Source organism: Electrophorus electricus, chromosome 2 (assembly GCF_013358815.1).
Source record: "Electrophorus electricus isolate fEleEle1 chromosome 2, fEleEle1.pri, whole genome shotgun sequence".
Classification (NCBI taxonomy): Eukaryota; Metazoa; Chordata; class Actinopteri; order Gymnotiformes; family Gymnotidae; genus Electrophorus; species Electrophorus electricus.
Window position 1 is genome coordinate 15,353,390 of NC_049536.1, and position 23,793 is coordinate 15,377,182.

A 23,793-nucleotide genomic window follows, 5' to 3' on the forward strand; every position below is an offset into this window, starting at 1 on the left:
TGCTGGTACTGGGCATCTCGCCCGCCAGCTGAACGCCACTGGGGTGACATCATCGCCTGCTGCCACAATGGGGTCGTTCTTTTCCTGAGGGCCCTCACTGGACGTGTCACTGCTCTGGCCCTCAGCCCCCCCCTCCCCCCACAGGACCGGGTGGAGGAGGGTGGAGGAGAAGAGGAAGAGAAGAGGAAACAGCGAGTGAGTGTGTGTGTGTGTGTGTGTGAGAGAGAGAGAGAGAGAGAGAGAGAGAGAGAGAGAGAGAGAGACACACACACACAACTGAGGGGGAAAGGCAGGCTGGCATGGCAGAGCCTTTGCCGGCAGGGGCCCTGGCCTCAGTGAGACCCATCGGGCCAGAAGGCCTGGTGGCACTGCTGGAGGGTGGTCTGGACCACGTGCTGTTGATAGACAGCAGGCCCTTCGTGGACTACAATGCCTCCCACATCCTGGAGGCAGTCAACGTGAACTGCTCCAAGCTGATGAAGCGACGCCTGCAGCAGGACAAGGTGCAGATCGCTGAGCTGCTGCAGCACTCGGCCAAGAAGAAGGTGAGTAGGGTGAGTGGACGTTGCTGCTCCACCCTCTAAGCAGTCTCAGGTCTGGTCATTGGGAGCTCCATGGTGACTCCATGATCCGGTGCGATTTCACGGTGGTGCTGAGTACAAAGCATCCTGATTGGTCCCAGCTGATGGACAGTGGTTTGACCAGGTCACCAGTGATGCTACGTTGTGTTTTGAGCTTTGATGGGTTAAAAAGAAAGTGAAGATGGCCTCACCCTTAAGAGGGGAAAGGCTGAATGCAGAGTGCTGGTAGGTGGTGTCCAAGTAATACTGACTTCTGGGAACTGTATGCCCAATGATTTGGCTTGTGGTCCTTTCAGTTCCAAACTTCGCGCTTTTTGGTTTGAATGCTCTGCATGCCTGGAGGAGATGTGGAGAAGTTGTTAGCTGAAAGAGTGCACGTATGTTGATGCCTGAAGCTAGTGCCAGTTAAGAGATGGGTCATCACCATAGGTGATTGCCCATCTCATAGAACATCACCTAGTGTGCTTGAGATCAGATTCAGATGCAGAGTGGAATATCATGACTTGCTATTAGCTAATGCCATGATTAGATGTAATGATCACATGACACTGTTCTTTATGCAGTGGCAAAACAGCTAAAGCATCAGACCATCTTCTTCACAGTTCCAGTTGTACACTTGCAAGAACTGTAGTTGCTCCATTTCTCTTATGTCTCATTTATACTGATGCAGTATTGTTCTTACTTGTGCATTTTAATGGGAGTGTCATTTACCATAAATGGTAGGCAGGGGGTGTTGCTGTGCTAATTCATGACATGTAGGTGCCCTTGTGACATTGAGTCCCATTTGAAATGTTGCACATTTTTGAGGCTCCCATCCAATCGCGTCTGAGCAATGAAGCCCAGGGCGTTTGGCCTCGCTGTGTTTGTACCGAGCAGGGGAGTCGGGCTAGCCGTCCCCTCTCATGAGGACCATTGTGAGGACCTAGCAACAGGTTGCCGAGTGACCTCATCCCAGTGCTATCCATTTCTGTGCAGCCTTGAGAGACTCCCCCCCACCACTCCCACACACACAGAGACAGAAAAATCAACAGCTTTGTGGCTGTCTGTGTTTCAGAGCACACAGATGCTATGCCTGCCCCCCCTCCGTTAGCATGGGTGCTAATTAAGCCCGGACGGCATGCAGGAGGGAGTGTCTCCACTGCTTCCGTGCAGCAGGGGCAGCAGCAGCCAGAACGAGCGTGTCCTGCTGCCCTGTCCTTAGATCCCAAGGAGAATCACTCCGTGTCTCTCTTTCTCTCTCTGTCTCTTCATCTCTCTCTTCTCCTCTTCCTTACTCTCTTTCCCTCTCTGTCCCTCCCCACCTCTGCAGTACAGGTCAGGGAGCACCAGCTTCATTTTAGCCATGGCAGCCAGCCATCTCACTCCCTTGTCTGGGCCAACGACACCTCATTCCCCCTTCCAGTTCCACCCTCCCAAGCTCTTGCCCCTCGAGCCAGATGCACTGAACGCTAGCGCTGGCGCCGCTCGAGGGGTTGCTCAACGGCAGATGACATCAGGCACTGAGCCACGCTGTCCTGTGGGATGCGTGAGAAGGGAGCGTTAAAGGAGGGAGAGGTTGTGGGGGGAGGGGGATGGAAGATGTGTGATACAGAGACCCATCTGCCCTGCTGACAGCATTGCGATAATGAGGCTCCGCCTCTGGAGAACTCATTATCATAACGTCACCTTGGTTACATTAACACTACATTAGTTTGGCTGGCGTTACTTTTGTTGTTTTAACCTCTATTTAAGGCTTATTGGGCCGCATGTTTTCACAGTCAGGGGTGAAGCGGAGATGAGAACTGGCTCTAGAGCTATGAGAACTGACACCGTGCAACCAATGTTTCTGCAGCTCACGAGTTTTAACGTCCCCAGAGATGCATCTGATGTTCAAACCTCTGGTTCCTTATATATTTCAGGTGATGTCATTTTAAGTCAGCTCAACATTTTTTTGCATTGCGTTACAATATTCATAGCCTCAAAGCTGTTTGGTAGAGCTGAAAACCTGGTGGGATAATACTTTTAAGTCCAACAGAACTGGTTTTCTTCCCAGCTACTCCTGCAGTAAGCTGTTTCTAAGTGTGGGCAACTGAGGTTATGCAGCAGGAAGCAGTCACTCATAAATCCAAGTCTTCCGTTCTGTTATCTTAACGGGTCATGCCAGGGACCAGTGAGAGATGATGACTGCGTGTAAAAGTGCAGAAACCCAACACCAAACCCTCAGAGGCAGATAGCATCAGATGACACCATTCTGAATTCTCAGGGGCCTGAAGTAGCCATGAAGCCCTGAGCTCTAAGCTTACTGGACTGGCGTCAGCCGGGGTTGTCAGAGTGTTGATACTCGAGGTTTAAGTAACGTGTTCGGTGAACTGATTGGAGTCCTACATTCAGCCTAGAATGCACAGAATTGGCTTTGGGTCTGGATCTCCCCACTGTGTCTAAGTCAGACCTAGAAGTAGGACTTTTATGCTTGTAATATCCGATCTGGGTCTGATTAAGTGTGTGGTTATGTATACTTGTGTGTGTTAAGGCCTATAGGTTTGCTGCTAAATATATGTGTGTGGGAGCACAAACTGCAATTTTTCTGTCTTGTTGGGATTGAATGTCTAGAGTATGTAATTAGTACTTTCTATGACTATTGAGAGAAAGCTTTCATGTCGTGTGTGTACATGTGCTGTGTGCGTGTTTACTTGATAGGGAGATCACTACTTGTGTTTAGGGTAGTGTGTGTAGCCTTGGAGCAACCTGAGAAGTAGGTTGTTGTTGTTGTTGTTGTTGCTCTTGTTTGGAGCTAAATGGAGCAGTGAATGAGTTATTTCACGAAAAAGAAAACAGCTGCACATTTAGGGCTGTGCATGTTTATAAGTTTTTTGTGGCAATTAGAAACAGTTTGGTTGCATTTAGTGAAGCCCATTTACTGGACATAGTAACAACAGTTGCATTTTAATGCATCAATGATGCTGTCCAAACATGTTTTATTATTGTTTTTATCATTATTATTATTACAACTAGTACTACTACTACAGCATTGTTAACAGGCTGAATTAAATTACATCAATTAAATTACATTAATTAGAATTAGAACAAGCTTAGAATTACACAGAAAATCATTTATTAAATTGTTTGTTTAAATAATATGTACAGTGCAGTTTCATAGCTGCAAGGGCTGATTTTTAATCAGTACTATTTATATCATAATCATAAGCTGTAAGTAAGCTTAAGAAAACAAAGCCTGGGCCAGACTATGGTTTGCCCTGATCTATCTGACACTAACTGTCTGAAAAAATGACTGTAGCATGTTACATCATCCACATGCAGCAAAACCTGATTGTCCAGGTTCTTTTTTTAAATTTCATTTAATCAAACACTAATGCTGTTGTACTGTCTTGTTCACCTCAATGTGTTTGTGTGTGTTGCGTGTGTTTTTCAGCTCGAACTGCAAGGTCAAGAAGTGGTGGTCTATGATCAGAACTCATCTGACCCCTCCTCCCTGTCATCAGAGGGCTTTCTCAGCGTCCTATTGGATAAACTAGAGAGGAGTTTTCCATCTGTTCACCTGCTCTCAGGTTAGACACACCCTTTAACTATAGAAGTGTGGTTTTAAAACTCTTGAGATTCACTCAAACACTGATATTTGCAGTGTGAATGTTGCAAATTGGGCAATAGCCACTGGGGACCTGAACATATATTTAACATTGAGGTCTTCCAATACTCATTTTTGATAAATTAATCACTAAATGAACAGAATATAATGATTCTCAGTCATTTCATCCACTCTTTAAACTTTTGTTGTACTCTGCGCTCCACATGAACTTTCAAATAATTGCAGGAATCACAATATCCAGTTCAAACCACTAATATTCAGTGCATTATATAAGTGAGGTTAGTTAAATAGTTAACATTGCTACTCATTCTACAGTAAACTTCACCTTTGTGAGGTCAGAATCCAAATGAAGTCATTCTGTAATCATGTTATGTAACTTTTTTCAGAGCCTTTTTATTTACGTCTTTAGAAAGTGGACAGAGAGCAGTTGTAAAAGCATAGAAAAGTCATAGAACACACCATCCTGGCCTGAAAAAGTCTTGTATGTTTTCAGATCGGCTGGGCTACCACTTTTTCATTTGTCAGATTAAGCCTCAAGCACCGTTTAGCAACCTAAGGTAACCCATTTGTTACTAAGTAACCAGCACTTCCTTTGCTGAGGTCATGGTAAAATCTCTCTCTCATACACACACATACAAACAGCTGTTCTAAGGACAAAGTACAATGTCTCTTTTTAAGTCATATAGACGTTGACCAAGTTCAGTTTGAGGAGAAAAAAACTCCTTAAGTTGTGGAGTAGCCAATGGTTAAGCAGTTTAAACCTGAGCATTACATCATCATTACATAAAATATGTGTGTGTGTATGTGTGCACAAGTGTTAAAAGAAGGACATGGCTTTAATATTAGCCATACAATAGCATGTCAAAACAACACAGTTGTGAGAATTCCCATTTACATCATGATGGCCTGAAAAAGGGAAGTGGTTATAGTTTCTGAGGATATGAAAATAATACAAATATTAGTCATTGTGTTGTACAAACCTCCAAAGATAGGTCACAATACAGAAATTTCATTGTCAACAGATCTTGGGGGGAGGAGGAGGGGGATTTAAAACTGCTTAAATACCCCTTCAGACTAGTACTTGGTGCAACCATTTTTGCTGCAGCAGCTGGTGTAAGTTTGGGCCTGCCAGGTTTAAAGTTACGCTTTAGGAGTAACTTTCAATTTTCTAGCAGATTTTCTCCACGTGGTTCAGGTTTGTTGGATGATGCTTATGGACCTCAGTGTTTAAATATATCTGGACTTGGCCACTCTATTCACCTTTTGTTGTTCAACCACTCCACTGTTGCTATGGTTCTTGTCCTCGGGATCACTGTCCTGCGGAAAGATGAAGCTTCTCCCAAGTTTTAGTTTGAAGTTTTGAAATCTGAAGCAGGCCTGGCAGTATCGCCCTGTATTTTGCACCAGCCATCTGTCCTTAAATTTGCAGTCTGCTCTCTGAGAAATGGCACCCCCACAACATGACATTCGAATCCGAACACTTCACTGTTGGGGTGGTGTTTGTTGTCAGAATGTGTTAGGTTAGTGCCGGACATAGTGTTTTGAATTTTGTCCAAAAAAGTTTCCTTGACATTTTAGCTTTTGGTTTCTGGCCCACTCCAGATTTGATGTGTTCAGTAATGACTTGTTACTAGCCACCCTCTAATACAGTGTTGAAAGGTGCAGCTTTGCTCCATTCAGAGCCTCTGAATTGTGTCCTACAGTATCTGTCATGTGTCTAAGCTTGGAGCTTCCACAGCACAGGAGTTTAGTGCTTATGAAAACAGTATTTTATAGTTACTCATTTTTGTGACAGAATATTTTAAACCAATATCACTATAATTTATTTTGAGGTTTAGACATTTAGAATGAAATATGACCACACACATATGACCTAGTGTGACAGAGGGCAGGTGTTAGATGGAAGCTTTTTTATATATATATATATATATATATATATATATATATATATATATATATATATATAAGATAAAGATAAAGAAAGAGGTCAGAGGAAAAATGTTATGATTGTGCAGAAATAAAACAACTAACAGTTAGCTAACTTCTGAGTGCATGGAACTGAATGAAAATAGAATAGTAGCCTACACCGAATTTTGAATAGTTTTCCTATGTACCTTATAGAAAGTGCCTTTACAGTTCAGTTTTACAACGCAGCTATGTGGTAACCCATCTGGTTTGGGTAGAGCTATTGTGACTGGAGTTCATCATTGTTGTTATAATGCCTTTGCTGTTGATGAGCCCTCTGCTTGCCATAGCAACAGCCATACCACAATAGTAATGTTCCCTCCAGGGCTGGGGGTGGCGCGTTGACACTGTAGTAAGTACTAAAAGTAGGTCGGCCTAGCTCTGCGTCCCGTCAACAGCTGGTAGTCTTACCGTAGCCAGTGCAGTTTCACATGCCTCAGTTTTGACATCAGCTTGGAACTTTCATTTCTAACGATAGGTAAAAGAAAATCATACTTTTAACATGTTAAATCCACTGCTTTTAACATCTGTCTCAGAGCCAGGTTATTTAGTTCTCTGCTATACATACAACAGTGCTCTTATTAAAACTTTTCTTAATTTCTAAGGAAAAAGCACATGCCAACACTCAGAATAAAACATGTTTTTCATATAATAAACAAGAAAGATAATGTTTTTGTTTATTGTTTTCTTCTAAAAGACTTAGAAGGACACAGAAAAAGACATCCATACCGCATTTTATACAGGCTTTCTGCATAGCTGCTTCTGTTGTACAGTGTTTGATTAAATATTTTCTTTCACTTTCATCACTCGTATCCATATTATAAGAACAGCCAGACTGGAAATGTGAGATACGTTTAGTTGGGTTGTCAGGCAACCAGAGGCGAATTTGCCTGAAAGGCCACAGGCGGCTAGCATATTGTATGTCAACCTCCCAAGAAGACACAGATGAATACACACACTCGCACAGATACACACTCATACACACACTCCCTCAAATACACGAGCACACGCTTAAGAATTTCTGAATATGAATCATCATCGAATATGTTTCTCTGATGTTCTTGGAAAATATTCCTCTGATTATTCAGAAAAACACTCAGCAGTTTGCTAAAATGCTAATTTTACCAGCCAGACTCACATCCACGATATTTTCGGCATTTCTCACTAAGCCAAAACGAACGTGCTCGCGCTGACATAACGTAGCCGACCCGTTACACGTCGGCGCGTCGTGGCAGCCATTTTGAATGAAGCCCTTTGTTCCTCCAGGTGGCTTCGTGGAGTTCTCCCATCTGTTCCCGGGCCTGTGCGAGGGCAAATCCATGCTGGTGCCCTCTTGCATCTCGCAGCCCTGCCTACCTGTCACCAGCAGTGGGCCCACACGCATCCTGCCCCATCTCTACCTAGGTTGCCAGAGGGATGTGCTCAACAGGGTGAGCCACAGGGCCGTCTGTCCACTGCATGGCGCGCTCTTAGGCTGGCCATGAAGATGATGATGATGATGATGATGATTATCCCTTATATGGATAGTGTCAGTAAAGTGGCTGTGGTCCAGTGAGCAGGTGCATTAAGATGCATCCATGTTTCCTGGGAAACAACAATCAGGCCAGAAAACAACTACAGTGAAAGTGTACGATGGCAATGCCATTCCAGGGACTTATTTAAGGGCTCTGTAAAACATGTATTACACGTACATAACTTGTGTGTTATGTCTTATGCTTGTCTATATATGTACATATACATATCTATATAAAACATATAAACAGTCAAGAAATTTGGACTGAAATTATTTATGTGAGTTGGCTAGTTTCTTGTTTGGGATTTCACAGGGAATTTAAGAGTTCTGGTGATCTTTCAAAGGAGAATGTGAGTCTCTGCTGAAACAAGTTGCAGAATAATGGACAAAGCCTCACGAACACACCCTTCTCCTCCCGCAGGACCTGATGCAGCAGAATGACATAGCGTATGTGCTCAACGCCAGCAACACGTGTCCAAAACCTGACTTCATTCCTGAGTCCCATTTCCTGCGCGTGCCAGTCAACGACAGCTTCTGTGAGAAGATCCTGCCCTGGTTGGACAACTCGGTGGAGTTCATAGGTCAGCTGCTTGGAAGAAGGCAAAGTGGCCTTTGAGGAGATGATCTGCCTCAGAGTCAAGTGATGGATGTAACCACAAACTGGTTACTGAGATACTGAAAGCATTCAGACTTCTGTAGAGTGGAAGACTGAGTCACTATACTTTGTTCTCAGCTACTTTCATTGTGAGATTTCTTTGCTGGGTGTTTCAGTAGTGTTCAGTAAGCAAGGAATTTCAAAAGATATGTATAATACTGTTAATATACTATTATGTATGCTTCATAAGACTGTATTTACCAAAATATAAAAAAGCTATAAGACAACTACTGGGTCTCCCCAAAGCATAACAAAAAGATCATCTTTAAATGGTGGAGCGAGTATTATACTGAACATGATCTTAACACTGATGTTTTCGGGCGGCAGGGTCCAGTCTAGTTGCGTGGCAGCAAGTTGACTTGCAGCTTACGTCGCTTCTTTTCTTTCCCCAGAGAAGGCAAAGGCATGTAACGCCAGAGTTCTGGTGCACTGCCTGGCAGGCATCTCTCGATCGGCCACCATCGCCATTGCCTACATCATGAAGAGAATGGACATGTCCCTAGATGAGGCATATAGGTATGTAGCCATCACTAACCACCAGCACTTGAAGTCAGTACCTCAGAAGTGACAGTTTTCACTCCATTCCACAAGTTATTGGAAGCGTGACTTGAATGGTGTCACTGTCATATAAAGACTGAACAGCAGGTCTGGATGAATGCAGTGTTTCTTGCCCGGCCAGGTTTGTGAAGGAGAAGAGGCCCACCATCTCGCCCAACTTCAACTTTCTGGGTCAGCTGCTGGACTTTGAGAAGAAGATCAAGAGCCCAAACGGAGAAGGATCCAGGTGCAACCAGGCGCAGATGGAGGCAGCCAAGGAGCTCACCCTTGGGCAGGAGGAAGCATCCAGCGTGGCTAAGTTTGAGAGTTCGGTCACTGGACCGATAGAGCCTCTGACCCTGCCCTGTGTGCTGGCCGGGGTTCCCGAGGAACGTCTATTGGCTCAGGCTCTGTGCGGCTTGCAGCTGGGGGAGGGTATGGAGGACAGCACCCGGCTGAAGCGGTCCTTCTCCCTTGACATCAAGTCATACGGGGAGACGAGCGCAGTGGCGCCTGGGCACACGTTCTGTGCCGGGGATGCCACCGATTACTACAAACCATCAGCTTTTAAAGAGCCGGCAACGAAGCCCTGCCAGTTCTCGCCTGTGGAGGAGGTCTCGGAGCAGTCGACGCCGGAGCAGAGTCCGGACAAGGAGCAGGCAGACGGCCCCGCCTCAGCCTCCGCCCTCCCCCCCAGCTCCAGCAAGCCCAAGCCGAGTGCCAAGCCTCCCCCTCCACCTTCCTGCCCCCAGCCCCTGCACAGGAGTGGCAGCATGGAGGAGACCCCGAGCGCCGCCAGCATACTGCTCGGCCTGTCACGTTCACAGCAGCACCTAGCTAGGGGTGGTGCCGGTGCACTGAAGGGATGGCATTCAGACATCCTGCTGGGCTCTGTGGCTGTCTCCTCCTCCTCCTCCTCCTCCTCCTCCTCGCTGACAGGTGGCTGGTACCTCTCTGAGTCGACACACTTCTGCTCCACCTCAGCCATCTTTGGGGGTGGGAGCGGGACACAGGGAGGTCTGGCGGCAGCATTCAGCTGCAGCCAAGGCCTGGAGGCAGTGAGGAGGCGTGGGCGGCAACGCAGCGGTGACCGCGGGGACTCGCGACGGAGCTGGCACGAGGAGAGCAGCTTTGAGAAGCAACTGAAACGGCGCAGCTGCCAGATGGAGTTCGGTGATGGGATGACGGAGAGCCGCTCCAGGGAGGAACTGGGAAAAGTAGGCAGTCAGTCCAGCTTCTCAGGGAGCATGGAGATCATCGAGGTGTCCTGAGAGAAAGACTCTGATAAACCCTATTTTCAGAACTCATCAGAATACTTGTCAAAAAAGGGAAGGCTGGGTTTTTATCTGGCCAAAGTCTTTGCAGGTGACTAGTTTTGATTATAAGCAGCTTAGTAGTGGTGCTTTGTAGACTGTTCTCCATTACTGACCTATTTTTGTAATAGCTGAATTGTATAGGTAAGAGCGGTCACCAAATGCAACTGCATATCACTGAATGGCTAAAGCGGACACGCTTTCACTTGGTCATATTTGTTCTTATTTTAGTTTCATTTTAACTGAGCCTATTTTTTGTCTGTGGATCAGTATAGGTTATTCAATATTTTCCATTCATATTGTGATTTATCCAACATGTCTTTTTGACTCCAGTACTGACACTTGAGCCCAAAATCAAAGCATGAATGAACTGAAGATGAATGAACTGGACTGGAGATTTCTGTCGTGATTTGACATGTCCTAAAGGGTGTCTGAGTAGCAAGTATCCAGTACCTCACAAATCCAAATTAAGGGCTTTTCTCATTTCTTTTTCCTTATAATCTCATGTGTAGCTTATTGATATTTCAAATCTCAGGACAATTAAAATCTTTTCATTTGAGCAGCAGGAAAATACACTTTAAAGAGGCCACCCTTAACGGAAACTTTTTGGCCTTGGATTGTAATGAGATTGAAATGTTTTTAATGTTTCAGCTGATCTGAATCAGCTTTACTACATCAAAACAGAGACTGTACAGTATATTATCTGGATGATGAGTATGGACTGACCCAGGGTCAGTTGTGAGAGGTAAAATCAGAGCAGGGCAAAGCCGGGTGTTGTGCTCGTTTTGCAGATGCTGGGTCGCTTCAGTGAGTGCTGGGGGAAAAAGAAGAGGCTGGAAATCTTGTTCAAAGACATGCACGTCAATCTTGCCTACAATCAGTGCCCTCCCACAGAGTTAGGGTGACACCCCCTGGGTGGAGCTTGGGTTTGAAGACTTCGCCAAAACTCTGCTCTTTTACGCAGTAAAGCATTGCACTACTGTGGTGCTAGAGTGGTGCAATGTCACCAGTGAGAGTCATGGTAACTTTGGGTCGGCTGTGTCATCATGACACTCCGCAGCGAGGCAGAAGGTGCCACGCATTGGGGAGAGGGGGCAGTCAGTGTGCTTGGGTATTGATACAAAGCTTGCTGGTGTTTGTCAGGTATGAAGGAGAATACACCCATAAATACAGAAAGATGTAAAGACCAAGAAAGGCAAGGTTCAGACTTTCTTAATGCTATCAAACTTTCTTCAACAATGGTTTCCAGCCGTGGCTCTTGCTTCCCTGTGCTCTGGACATTTTGGTCCTGCTTGTTCTAATTTGCTGGACTAAGCACACAAGTGTTTGAAAACACGCAGATCATCTGAATCAGCCATGTCAGAATAGCAGGAACTCGAAAATGTATATAGTGAATAGGGCCCCCATGCCAGGCATTGGGAAACCCTGAGAGAACTTAACGAAATGTTTCTTTTACATCATTTTGATGCATCAAAGCCAGATATCCAGTGACTTAGCATGGCACATACTGATAAGATCAGTCAACTTCTACATGATCAGGTAACACACTAGAATCAATGGTATATTTGTAATGAATATTGAATTATATGGTTTAGGAGCTTTGCAGCATGAGACACCCACACATTTCACTGTGAAGCATCAGTCTCCTGCTGTGTGTGCATGGAACCCCCGTTTCAGTGTAATTTGGAAGCCCCAGTGTTCTGCTTCACAGAATGCTGCATTCAGTTTTCTCATATTTTGAGCGGTGTCCAAAGCCCTCAAGATACAACCACGTTACACCACAACTGACCTTAGCAATTGTCAGAAATAATCTTTGATTACACATAAAACCCTTGTTTCTCACATTACATTTTACATTAGCTGATGATCCAGTACACCGAGTAATGTTTTGTGGGTCTATGTGTAATAGGAATTGCTGAGATTCAGTCAGTATTTTAGGTTTAATACCACTGGCAGTGTATTTTATTTTGGTCTTTACCATTGGTGCTTTATTTCTTGTTAAGAGTGAACAAATTATTCAGTACAGTGTTCATTGCAAACTGTTCAGGTATAAAAAAAAACATCAAAAAAAAAAAAAAAACCCAATCAGAACGTACCAGCCATTAATCCATGACCTCACAATGCCCAAATTGCTTTGAAAGGCAACTACTGCCGCCAGTTTTGCATCTCACCCAAACATGGAATAGCTTTGCTGCTCTGCTCTTGAAGGTTGGCTCTGACACATTCAGAGCAGGCCGTTCTAGAAGCTGCAGCAGCGTGGTGGGCACATCAGGGGGTGCCATCGCAAATGTCTCATCCGCTCACTACCTGGCCAGATGAGTTAAGCGCAACATGTTAATGTTGGATTTGTCTGTGGTTTGTCTGTGTTGTCATTTTTGTTGTTACTTTAATATTTCTTCAGGTGATTTGTCTTTGAACAGGATAATGGTGTGAGTGGTAAAACGAGGTTTTGAAGGTTTCCTTAAAGCTGTGAAGATGAACATGACATAACTGTTCTGTAAACAAGAGAAGGGGTTTTTTTGGCTTTGGTCACAAATCAGCTTAAACCTTAATGCAAGTGATGTTTCCAAGAGGATAATTATATAATGAAATCTTGACCTTGGAAGGGATATCCAATTGACTATTTAGTCTCTTAATCATGAGGAATATTTAGCAACCTAATACACTTTTGAAAAAGACTGATGTTAATTTATAAAATGTACAGCAAGTCACAGTCTATTTACAGTTCCTATTGGTGAATCTTCTCATCAAAGGGCCGTATATTTCTCTAACTGAATGATTACGTGATGATCATGTCCGTGTCAAAGAGGAATGTGAACTCAGTGATGGGCTGACAGTTTGAGAGGTGTGTGGTCAGCTTTCAGATGGTACCAGTGTGTAGAGTGTGTGAAGGCCTGTGGAGATGCTTGAGAATATGGTGTGATTTTCCTTCCACTGTGTACCATTTTACATGTGGATGAAGTTCTATGACAATGACGGTTATTAGTTGTATGTTTGTTGAAATAAAACCTACATTGGTACTCAAACACATGGATTTATTGTAAGAGTTACAGCTAAAGAATGTCAAAATGCGACTCTGGAACAGACTGCATCCATGTTGACCTTAAATACTAAAAAAGGCCAAACTGCTGCTTGCTTTTGGACACAGTCCAGCGAGAGAGCTGCAGAAAGAGTTGTCTATCTGAATGTGAAATGGCTCCCTGCTTCCATGGCCGTGCAGATCCTAGTCTTAACTTTTTTTTTTTTAACACCAAATGTAGTAATGAAATAGGAAACAATTTTGAATCTAGCCCATGTGTTTTCATGAAGATGAAAAAGAAAGCATGCATACAGTGTCAGCTGTACACTATATGGACAAAAATGTAGACACTTCCTAATTATGGAGTGTATAAAATCCATAGACAAACACTGACAGTATTTGTGACTTTAAACATGCCGTTATTGTACAAGTTTGTGAAATCTCTACCCTGCTAGAACTGTCCCAGTCAACTGTATGTGCTGCTGTTGTGAAAGAAGAATCTAGGAGTAACAACAGGTCAGCTACGTTGTGGTAGACCACGCAAACTCAAAGTCTTTTGATGCACTATAGAGTTCCAAACAGTCTCTGGAAAGTACATCAGCAGACGAACTGTGTTTCAGGAACTTCGTGAAATGGGTTTCCATGGCTAAGCAGCTGCACACAGACCTGAGATCACTCTGTGCAATGCCAAGCATCGGCTGGAATGGTGTAAAGCACACCGCCGCTGGACTCTGGACCAGTGGAAAAATGTTCCCTGGAGTGATGAATTATGCTTCACTATCTGCCAGGCTAACGGGTGAATCTTGGTTTTGTGGATGCCAGGAGAATACTACCTACTAGAATGCCAACAGTCAAGTTTAGCGTAGGAGCAATAAGGGTCTGGAGCCGTTTTCTGAGTTTGGGCTAGACACCTCAATTCCAATGAAGCATACAAAGACATTTTAGACAATTCTTTGCTTCCATCTTTGTGGCAAGTTTGGGGAAGGCCCTTTCCTGTTCTAGCATGCCTGTGCAACTGGGCACAAAGCAATAGCCATGGATTGATGAGTTTGGTATAGAGGAACTCAAGTGGCCTGTACAGAGCCTTGATCCCACTGAACAAATTTAGGGTGAACTTTTACATTATTGCGAACCAGGTCTTCTTGTCCAACATTACTGCCTGACCTCAAAAATGCTTATTTGAATGGGTACAAATACACAAAGACACTCTAAAATCTGGATTGGAGGCTGTATAAATCTGCAAAAATGCGAGGGTCTACAAATTCATATTACTGCCCATGGTTGTAGAATGGAATGTCCAACAAGCTTACATAAGTATCATGGTCAGGTGTCCACATACTTTTGGCTATATAGTTGTAATCCATTACTACTAGAACCAGTGACATGGCTTTGACAAAAGAATCCCCAAAAGGCTAGATACTTCTAACTGTACATTATGGTCAGAATTCGTTAAACCTGGCGCCAGATTTAACGTGAAGTTAACAGCAAACACCTGAACCTGTCCGACGGTAAATGTTACTGCAAGAAACCGGTGTGAATTGGATGATATTTTTCCGAACTATGTATGGTTACACATGCAAGTTATAAACAAAATTATGCACACTCATTTAGCTAACTGACGAATTTATTCAAAAGACACATTTTTACTGTTGAGTGAGCATCACGGCAAAGTTCGCAACTAAAAAACTAATTGTATACAGATGATGAAACAGAAAACAAACTGAGGAGAACCAATTTTGCTGCTCTGGCATGATTTAGGATAAAATGCAAATTTAGTGCAGGTGTATTTTAGCGCAGCGAGTTAACACCGCATTTACATATACTATCCAGTCATGACTGTTCCGAAAACAAGACGAATGACCATCATTGACTTAACTTCTGAGTAGACAGCGCTGACCCACGATAATATGGCTAGAATATAAATCCACCTGATAAACTGGCAAGTCACCTTAACATCACGGGCCAGAATTGCATCATGGAAGTTTCAGAGCATCCAGCTGCACGCCACACCACTCAGACTCAGGCAGACAAAGAGCGAGCCAGCGAGAAAATGGAAGCCATCAGGTGCTCAAAGTGGGAAATTCTCTCACCAGACCACAGTACCAGATAAAAACTGAAACTGACACCGGCAACTGGCATGACTCACATACAGGCACAGTCAAACTAAAACTAGTGCATTTACCCGTACTGCTCATGTCTGGAAGTACGAGAGAGACACTGTCAAGGACAGATATAAAGCACTTAGCCTTAAAAATCGTTCTGCAGTAAATACCAGGGCAGTACTGACATTGTCCTTTTTTCCTCAGTTATCTCACAATACAGCCTTCAAAATAAAGCAAAGGGGAGGTCTTAAAAACACAAAACACGGGGTGCATACCCCGTCTTCCGATAGAGCGGTCGCCTAGCAACAGCAGCACTACCCCCCCCCGCCACCCACCCCGGAAAGTAATGAGCAACCCCCCTCCCCCATTACCTTTGCCTGTCCTCAACACTGACGTCATTTTTATTATTTTTGACAGCACAGTGAAAAACCAAAAAGTGGGGCCTTCCTGGGTCCTGTCTGCTCACGAACATGTACGAAGGAAAGGAGGGGGCTACTGAAGACAAAGAACGCAAGCAAGCGATCCTATACTAATCCTACTTTAAAAGGGGCACATACAGACTATAATTATGTTCATTCTTCAAATACACTGAAGGCTGCATTCTCCCCAATTATAAAAACAAACGAAACAAACTCTGTGTCAACAGATACAAACAGAGAGACCGCCGCATTGTTGTGCTCTGATCACCTTAAATAAAATGACATACCAGAGCATCAACTACAAGCAAACACCGCTAAAACCATCCTTCTTACTTGTCTCGTTGATCCAACATCACTTCGCTGATTACGGAGTGAAAGCTCTCTAACGCTATAGTTCTCATCATATTGTCACAAATTCAAATAATTGTAAATGGCAGCAAGATGGAAGAAAAGGAACACACTTAATGCAGCTTGGAAAAGTAATCACCACCTGTGTCTCGACCGGAACTGGTGGCAGTGAAACATTTTTCAGCCTAGGCTACAGCGCCCTCTGCTGGACAAATAGAAACATGCTGTACTGGTGACTGCAGCTGCAAAATGGGTTTCTCTGCGGTCATGGAAGATGCGTTGTAAATTGACCTATAATTTTAGTTTTCATTAGATTTTTACACCCCGCTTTATTTCTTCGGTGCTTAACAGACTGAGGAGAAATACCCATGCATTCCATTCTGATCCATGTTTGAGAACCAAGGCAGTAAAAAAACCTCACATTTTAGTTGTTCACTCATTTTTATTAAAAAAATCAACATTTCAATTGTTACATCAGCTTATAGTTGATATTGAATGGCCTGTACATGTCCATTTTATACAATGTTTTTACATGTAAAGTGATCAATGTACAAAAAGTAGTTTGTGGAAATTACATGAATTATGACTAACCAAATGTTGGTCACCTCTAAATGCATCCTTGCAAAGCACCATGGTATCAAAAGGAAACAATGAATGACAAGAAAATAAAACCTTACATTAAACAACAGGCCCACCTGTCTTCTTCTGTCCATCTAGCTCTCCAACCATTACCCTCTATCCAGAAGCCAAAGTGCTATTAATGGTTTCCCTGTCCATGGCAGCATACTTACTCTCTAGCCATCATTTCATCACCCCCACCCATTGGCCTTTGACCTCACAGGCTGAGAAAAGGCCCTTGCTTCCATCCAACAGAACTGTAACTGTTCTGTAACAGGTCAAATGGCAACATCAGATCCTGATCATGTTTCATACCTTTGGTAGCCCCTCAAAGTTTGATAACCCTTCCCCCATGACACATTGCTACTTACATACATAAAATCCATGACGGCAGCAAATTAAACGTTCATACTTTCAAGAACTTTTTTTTTTTCTATACTTTCCCTCTGAGATACATATGCACACACGTGCACATAGTTTTTAGATTAGTGTGTTGCCTTACTAGTAACTAAGCAGATGTGCTGTAAAGTGCAGTAAGAAGAATGAAAACATCACCCGACATCAATGCTGGTTTGACCGGATGGTGGCCATATGACCAATGACAGAGGGGGGGACTACCCAGAAACCCTTGCAGCAGGGAGAGACCATTTAAAAAGGAGGTCCATGGAAACTGGGGCACGTCTGCAAACTGCCATGCATCTCTGATTGTACCGCCACAGGCGGTCTCGGATTGTTTCGGACGTGCATCACAGTGAAGATGCAGTGGAGATGGGCCCTGGGAAAAGGCAGCAGGGTGATTGAGAATGTAGAAATTTTTCAAAAAAGTCAAGAGAGTAAGCCCGTTCGCAGTCCAAGCCCACAGGATCAGAACAGGAACCAGGTGAACTTCTATAGACATGAAGTGTTCTGCACAGAAATGGCACAGTTAGTGTGTCTAACTTAAGAGAAAAGTAGAACGATTCTAAAGCAGCTAGTTAGTTGGGCCACCCCAACCGTTCATCATGTATTAAAATGGGAAATCTGCTACAGTGAACACCTTGTGAGACCAGAGGGCGAGCTGACCTGAACGTGTGCTGATCGTCTACATGCCTGACCATACAGCATAAACACCTCTCATCTGCATTGACAACTCCACCCTCCAAACATAACCCCATGCAAGCGGCTCAGTAATGGCACAGGTCTTCAATCTGGCAAAGAAGGTAGACGTGGTTTGTAAAGCAAGAACGGCAGTAATTTGTGCTGATGCATATCCCTTATTTGGGAAAGCTGAGGCTGAGAAAAAGCATGGGCTTCAACAACTGCAAAAGACAAGACAGTCACAGTCTCGAAGAGCGATCCACAGAACAGGCCCCTGTTCGGCTCTCAGGATTTTAAAAAGTTGTTTGGATCACAGAACATAAAGAAATGGTGTTGATCCAAGCCTTTTTGAACTGCCATCAAGAAAAAGCACGTTTGCGAGATTAATCCATGTAGGTCCTGTGCTAACATGGGTTAAGGGAGTAAGAGCAGGCGTGTACTTCTCTGGTCACATAACAGATGAGAAAAACAAAGGCTTGCCCCACACTGCGTCTGAGTGGGATGATGGCATCTCAGACCTATAGGACAGAAAAGTACTTCTGAATGACTCTCCTCCGCCATGTTAATCAGAGTCTGGAGAGATCTTAATGGCCACAAAGTTAAATCAGAGTTATCTGTGCAACTGGATTTCACCCCAGACCGTTTGGTTTCCCAGAAAGCCGTTATTTTTTGGAATGGAGCAGCGGCACTTCTGGATTTGTAGTCTTCGTGTCCCTTCGTTCTTCAGGGACTGTCAATGTCCTTTTAGCTCAGCTATTTCATAGAAAAATAGGCAAGTATTGAAAGCACATGGCATAAGTATAGACAACTGCAAGGATATCATGAAGAGATTTTCAATGGTTTTCATTTTTATAGCTTATAAATACAGTATCTACACAGTATGTGTTACAAAAATATCTTGACATTTTGTGGGCACTGGTATTCGGGGGGGGGGGCAAAATGATTGAGAGACTGTAATACCCGGTCAGGCACGATGGATTAAGTTGTTCTTGATTGTTTACAGGATGTTGCTTTGTTTCTCCCCTGTAAAGCAAGATGAATGCGAATGGCAGAGGGCTGCAGGGATAAAGTACCCTGGTGCGTGACACACACACGCACGCACGCACGCGCACACACACACACACACACACACAAACACAGGTTTTGGTTGATTGCTCAAGGCCGCAGAAACATCGAACCACAGGCGCGGGGTGCTGCGTCACCCCGTCTCCCCTTGTGTATGGCAAGAGCTGAATGGGGGAGCCTGCACTGGAGCATGCTCGGAGCCAAAATGGAGCCACTGCTTAATGGGCTCAGTGGCAAACCCAGAACCTTTCTGGGAAACTGGAAGCCGCTCTGCATCAGCAGCACTTTTTGCACCCAGCTCTCTGGCCGTCTGCCCTTTTCTTCCATTAGTGCTAGTCCTGATAGCTTTGCAGTCCACTCCACTTCGTCCAGTGTTAGGGAGCCGCGTTGAGCCTTTACAAAATAAAAGTGTGGCGGGAAGTAAGAATGAGGTGGAAAAACAGAAGTACCGTTTTCTTCTTCCAGCTCCAAGCAGAGCTCCAGGTGGACCACATTCTGGGTGATCAGTAGCTCTAGCTCAAAATTCAGCCTCAGACAAAATGGCTGCCCAGCATCTACAGAGCTGCCATGTAGTACCAGTGAGAGCCACCAGAGGAAGCCGGTGTCCTTCCTCATCCATCCTCTCCGTGGGCCGTAGAGCAGGTTGGAACACTTTTGGATTATTTGGCATCGGAAATGTAACCACCCAGTTCTGACCCATGTCTCTTAAAAGTCCTTCAGTCTTGTAAAGAAGGTAGTTTGATTCTGAACTCCTGGATTAAGGCAACATATCAACGTTTGTGTGAATTTAATAAAACTTTCTTTTAAAAAAATGTACAAATTTCTTTTAATAATACAAAGCTCTAGGGCATAACCAATAAACGTATAGAAAATATATAAATATGATTTTTTTTTTTTTTTTTTTTTAATGTACAATGATCAACTGGGCACACCAAAGTGTCTTTCTTTTCTATTATTTCCTGCTCCACACACGACATCCAACCCCTTCCGCTGTGAGCATCAGTCACTCTCTTCTCACAAAAGTCTTTGTACGCACAACTGCTATTTACACCGATGGGAGTGGCAGCGGGCAGGGCGGGGTTTTGTCCACACGCGGCGGGGCTCACGATGAGTCTGTGCAGGGCGAGGGAGGTGGGGGATAGAGGTGGTGCGAGTAGCTGCGCTCCGTGTAGGGCGAAGGCGGGCAGCTTTCGCAGTTCTCCTCGGCCGACAGGTACTGGCTGCGAGGCGTGGGGGGTGGAGGGAAGGGCTCCGAGTCGTAGTTCAGGTCGCTGGTGTAGCCCTTGGTGGCGGCGGGCGGAGCGGCGCGACGCCCCGGCGTGTAGTCGCTGTCGCATACGTCCGTGCTGCATGGCGTTGTGGGAGGGGCGAAGTGACGGTAGCTGTAAGGCCTGTAGCTGTTGGGGGGGGGAAGACATTGACACGGTGAACGATGTAAAAAAGCCACAAGCTTCAAAGAATTAAAAAAAAAGAAAAAAAAAAAAGGATTTTTTCGCTTTCATCATGTTCTATAAGAGTAGCTCCATCAAGCTGTCTAGCTTGAGTAAGACTCTACACATAAATACTAGATATTGCTCCTGACAAGAACACAGGATTTATTAGTTTTAGCTGCCCTTTTGAAATACTGACATAACGAGGTGCCGACAGTAGTCATAACCGCTCTGTACGGCACAGAGCCGCAGAGGCCCTTTGTGCGTTGCAGGCGTGGCCCTGCACAGTGCTGGGGAAGCTGGCGTCGGGCTACCTGTATGAGCGGTGCGTGGATGGACTGTTGGATGAGTAGCCGAACTCCACGGTGTACTGGGAACGCACTGTAGCGGGTGACGGGGGTGGGTTCAGAATCTGGAGAAGGTGAGGAGGAGGTTGAAATGGGGTAGAAAGGGAACAGCATTAAGTCATGTGCTCTGGGGGCACTTGCACTTCATAAGGCACGCATAAAATTAAACCACCACACACAGAAAAAAAAAAGCTGTTTTGCTTTACGCCGTCCATTATGGGGGTTGCTCGGGGGTTTTGGGGAGCCGTTATTCAGCTGGTGTAGAGAGCGTGACGCATTCTCTATGCCAGGCCTCGGGACATCATAAAAGCGTTTGTTCTGGATGGTTTGCGGTCACGTCAAGGGCGCGACAACGGCACAGCCGTGCTCGGCAGCACCCATTAGGGGAGCCCACCCAGCCGCGGCTGGAGTGGAGAGGAGAGCGTGTGGGCTGACGCATGAGCGGCATGCGTGCGCGTGAGAGAGCCAGGGTGAGTCAGAGGCTGAGCGTGGCACTGCACACGCCTGCCCTCAGCTGCCCACCACACTGCTGTCATTGGCTGGCCCCGTTACGGCCCGGTTTGAAATCAGCGGCTCATTTTTGGAAATCGGGTGAACGAGGGCTGAAAAAAGTGTCACGTGTTATTGCCATTTTAGTTCGTTTTCCTGGTGTTTGAGGACCTGCGTTGTGAGCCAAGTTAGCTGAGGAAAGGTCTGGCTTTAAAGTGGGCGAGAGAGAGAGAGAGCGAGAGAGAGAGAGAGAGCGAGAGAGAGAGAGAGAGAGAGCGAGAGAGAGAGAGAGAGAGAGAAGGCAGTGGGGGTGATGTCTGTAAGAGCCAACAGGGCACTGTAAAGGTGCGGTGCGGTGCTTTGTGTGTGTGTGTGTGTGTGTGTGTGTGTGAGACTGACACCGGGCTGCACTCAGACATACCGGAGGGAAGTAAGTGCCCTTGGTGCTGGACGAGCTGCTGGAGGAGGCTCCCGTTACATGGGCACGGTCATACGGCGGGCCGCTGCTCCCGCCCATAATGCTCAACGAACCAATCACGGACTTCCCGCGAGACATGCCTGCAAAACAGTGGGAGGAGTGTCATCTAAGTCTTAGCCACACATCCAGGGAGAAATGGGCATCTAAGTTTATGTATTCAGGACCATGTGCTAATAAAAGAAAGGGGTGTAGGAGAAGCAGAACCTGGCAGGGAGCCTGAGAGAGAGCTGGGATGTGGCACGTAGCCCAGGGGTACGGAGGAGGGCCCATGCACCACGAAGTCGTTGGTCATGGTCTCGCCGTCGTCCTTCATCTGCGGGCACAGCACACGCTGGCACACGAAGTAGACGGCGCCAACCACGAACAACGTCATCACCACACCCACAATGGAGCCGATGGTGTTGGTCGGCTGCGGAGAAGGCTCCTCGGTGGGGTCTGGGTGGGGGAGAGAGAGAGCCGTGGGTCAGAAATTTTGGGGCGCTCCTTGTGTACCGAGCGCTGTGAAGCATGTCGGACGATTAGCCTGGTAGGATCTGATCTTCGCACTTGAGGTTGGTAACAGTGGAGCCAAGGTAACGCTTTACATGGAGGGTATTGAACACATTCATAACACCCAGAAGAGATTGCGTTAATGCAATTTCGATATGGAAATTTTGAAAACGAAAAGACACATTACTCTAATGTAAAACACTGCCTATAAATGTGGATATGAACACGGACGCGTCGTGTAAAGACATGGATGTGTTATGTACATCCCACACATATAAGGTGTTACCAGGGCCTTAAAGCAGGAAAATGAGCTCACAGCAGCCGAGTTCATCCGAGTTGTCTGTGCAGTCCATGTTGTGGTCACACTTCTTGTGTTTGCCAATGCAGCGGCCATTGGTGCAGGTGAACTGGTCCGGGGGGCACTGATCTATAGGGGCACCAGAGCGTTAGTGGCCGAAGCAGAGCGACGGGCCCTGCCCTCCCCGTGTGTGTGTCTAAATGTTTGTGTCTAGATGAATTCTTGGGTCTCAACAGACTATGAATAAATGATGCAATCGGGATTTATGGAAAGGAGGATGTCTAAATGTCTCTTAAAGCATCTGCTCTTTAGATGACCTTCAGCAGATGGGCAGGAGCACAGAGGGCCTTGCTGCTCTAGCTTCTCTGTCAAAGCCCACCCTAGAGCGGCTGTAAAGCTGCGTGGTGCGGGAGAAGCGCACGGGAGGCAGTACCTTCACATTTGCTCTCGTCCGAGCGGTCCTGGCAGTTGACTTCGCCGTTACAGCGCAGCGTCATATCCACACACTGCTTGCTGTCGCACTGGAATTCCTCGTCGGAGCACACAGGGCAGTCGCGCTCGTCACTCTCGTCGTCGCACTCGGCAAAGCCGTCGCAGCGCCACGCCTGCGGGATGCAGTCCACCTCGCCCGATGTGCACGAGAACTGCTCGGGCGAGCACGTGGGCGGCTCTGGTGGGGAGTGAGGGGTTAAACGGGCCAGTGGTGGCGGGTCATGGGAGACACTATCTGGACTCATTTAATATAGTCTAAAAATATACATTTTATTTATTATATGTACAACCAAGGAATGCAATAACAGATGCACCCCTTATTTTTATTTTATTAAAATGTTACACCATTTTAAAGTTTGCTCTTTGCTGGATTGCGCTGCTGTGACACAAATGTTGCTAAGCATTTTGTACTCTTGTTCGAGACGTGTGTGTGTGTGTGTGTGTGTGTGTGTGTGTGTGTGTGTGTGTGTGTGTGTGTGTTAATAAGGGCCAGGCAGACGCTACCTCCACAAGAGAGCTCGTCCTGCAGCAGGACCAGGTGGACGGGACAGGAGCAGCGGGTTGTGCCGTCACCCTTCACGATGCAGATGTGTGAGCAGCCGCCGTTGTCTGCCGTGCAGGGGTGCTTATCTGTGGGACACAGGCAGAGAGGTGAGTGTCCGGCGGGAGGTTCACATGCCAGCCCGCCGCCTGGCCCTGTGGTTCGGTCGGTTCACGCGTCAAGCACATCCCGAGACGTCAGGCCTCGGGGGAGACCGTGCAGCGTGCATTTTGCGTGTCTCGAAACGTCTCGCTTGAAAAGATGGACATGTAGCCTTTCAGGACACCGTTCTGTAGCCTAGTCCTGGTCTGATCTGTTAGCAGAGCTCCACCACTGGTTCTCCTTTGCAGATGAAGCCTAGCATTAGGCTGCTATCTGTCCCGTGCCTTGGATCCGTATGACAAACGCTGTGCTTCGCTTGTGATATCTTGTTT

General features: G+C 45.8%; 2 protein-coding genes across 2 annotated transcripts in view; one reads left to right on the forward strand and one right to left on the reverse strand.

Annotated features, from left to right (window-relative positions):
* Positions 1-202: 202 nt before the first annotated feature.
* dusp16 (dual specificity phosphatase 16) lies at positions 203-13,173 on the forward strand. The gene is made up of 6 exons (XM_027024260.2): positions 203-545; positions 3,991-4,126; positions 7,396-7,559; positions 8,064-8,223; positions 8,690-8,813; positions 8,977-13,173. Exons 1-6 carry the CDS (start codon positions 300-302, stop codon positions 10,103-10,105), a joined length of 1,959 nt encoding a protein of 652 aa, XP_026880061.1. The 5' UTR covers positions 203-299; the 3' UTR covers positions 10,106-13,173.
* Positions 13,174-16,457: 3,284 nt separating this feature from the next.
* lrp6 (low density lipoprotein receptor-related protein 6) overlaps positions 16,458-23,793 on the reverse strand; it is a 47,563-nt gene continuing 40,227 nt past the window's right edge. The window contains exons 17-23 of the mRNA XM_027024261.2: positions 23,323-23,448; positions 22,760-22,996; positions 22,345-22,455; positions 21,744-21,974; positions 21,483-21,619; positions 20,540-20,637; positions 16,458-20,192 (exon numbers count right to left, since the gene is read on the reverse strand). Of these exons, the coding sequence (XP_026880062.2) occupies positions 19,898-20,192; positions 20,540-20,637; positions 21,483-21,619; positions 21,744-21,974; positions 22,345-22,455; positions 22,760-22,996; positions 23,323-23,448 (1,235 nt within the window). The 3' untranslated portion in view covers positions 16,458-19,897. The remainder of the gene's footprint in view (positions 20,193-20,539; positions 20,638-21,482; positions 21,620-21,743; positions 21,975-22,344; positions 22,456-22,759; positions 22,997-23,322; positions 23,449-23,793) is intronic.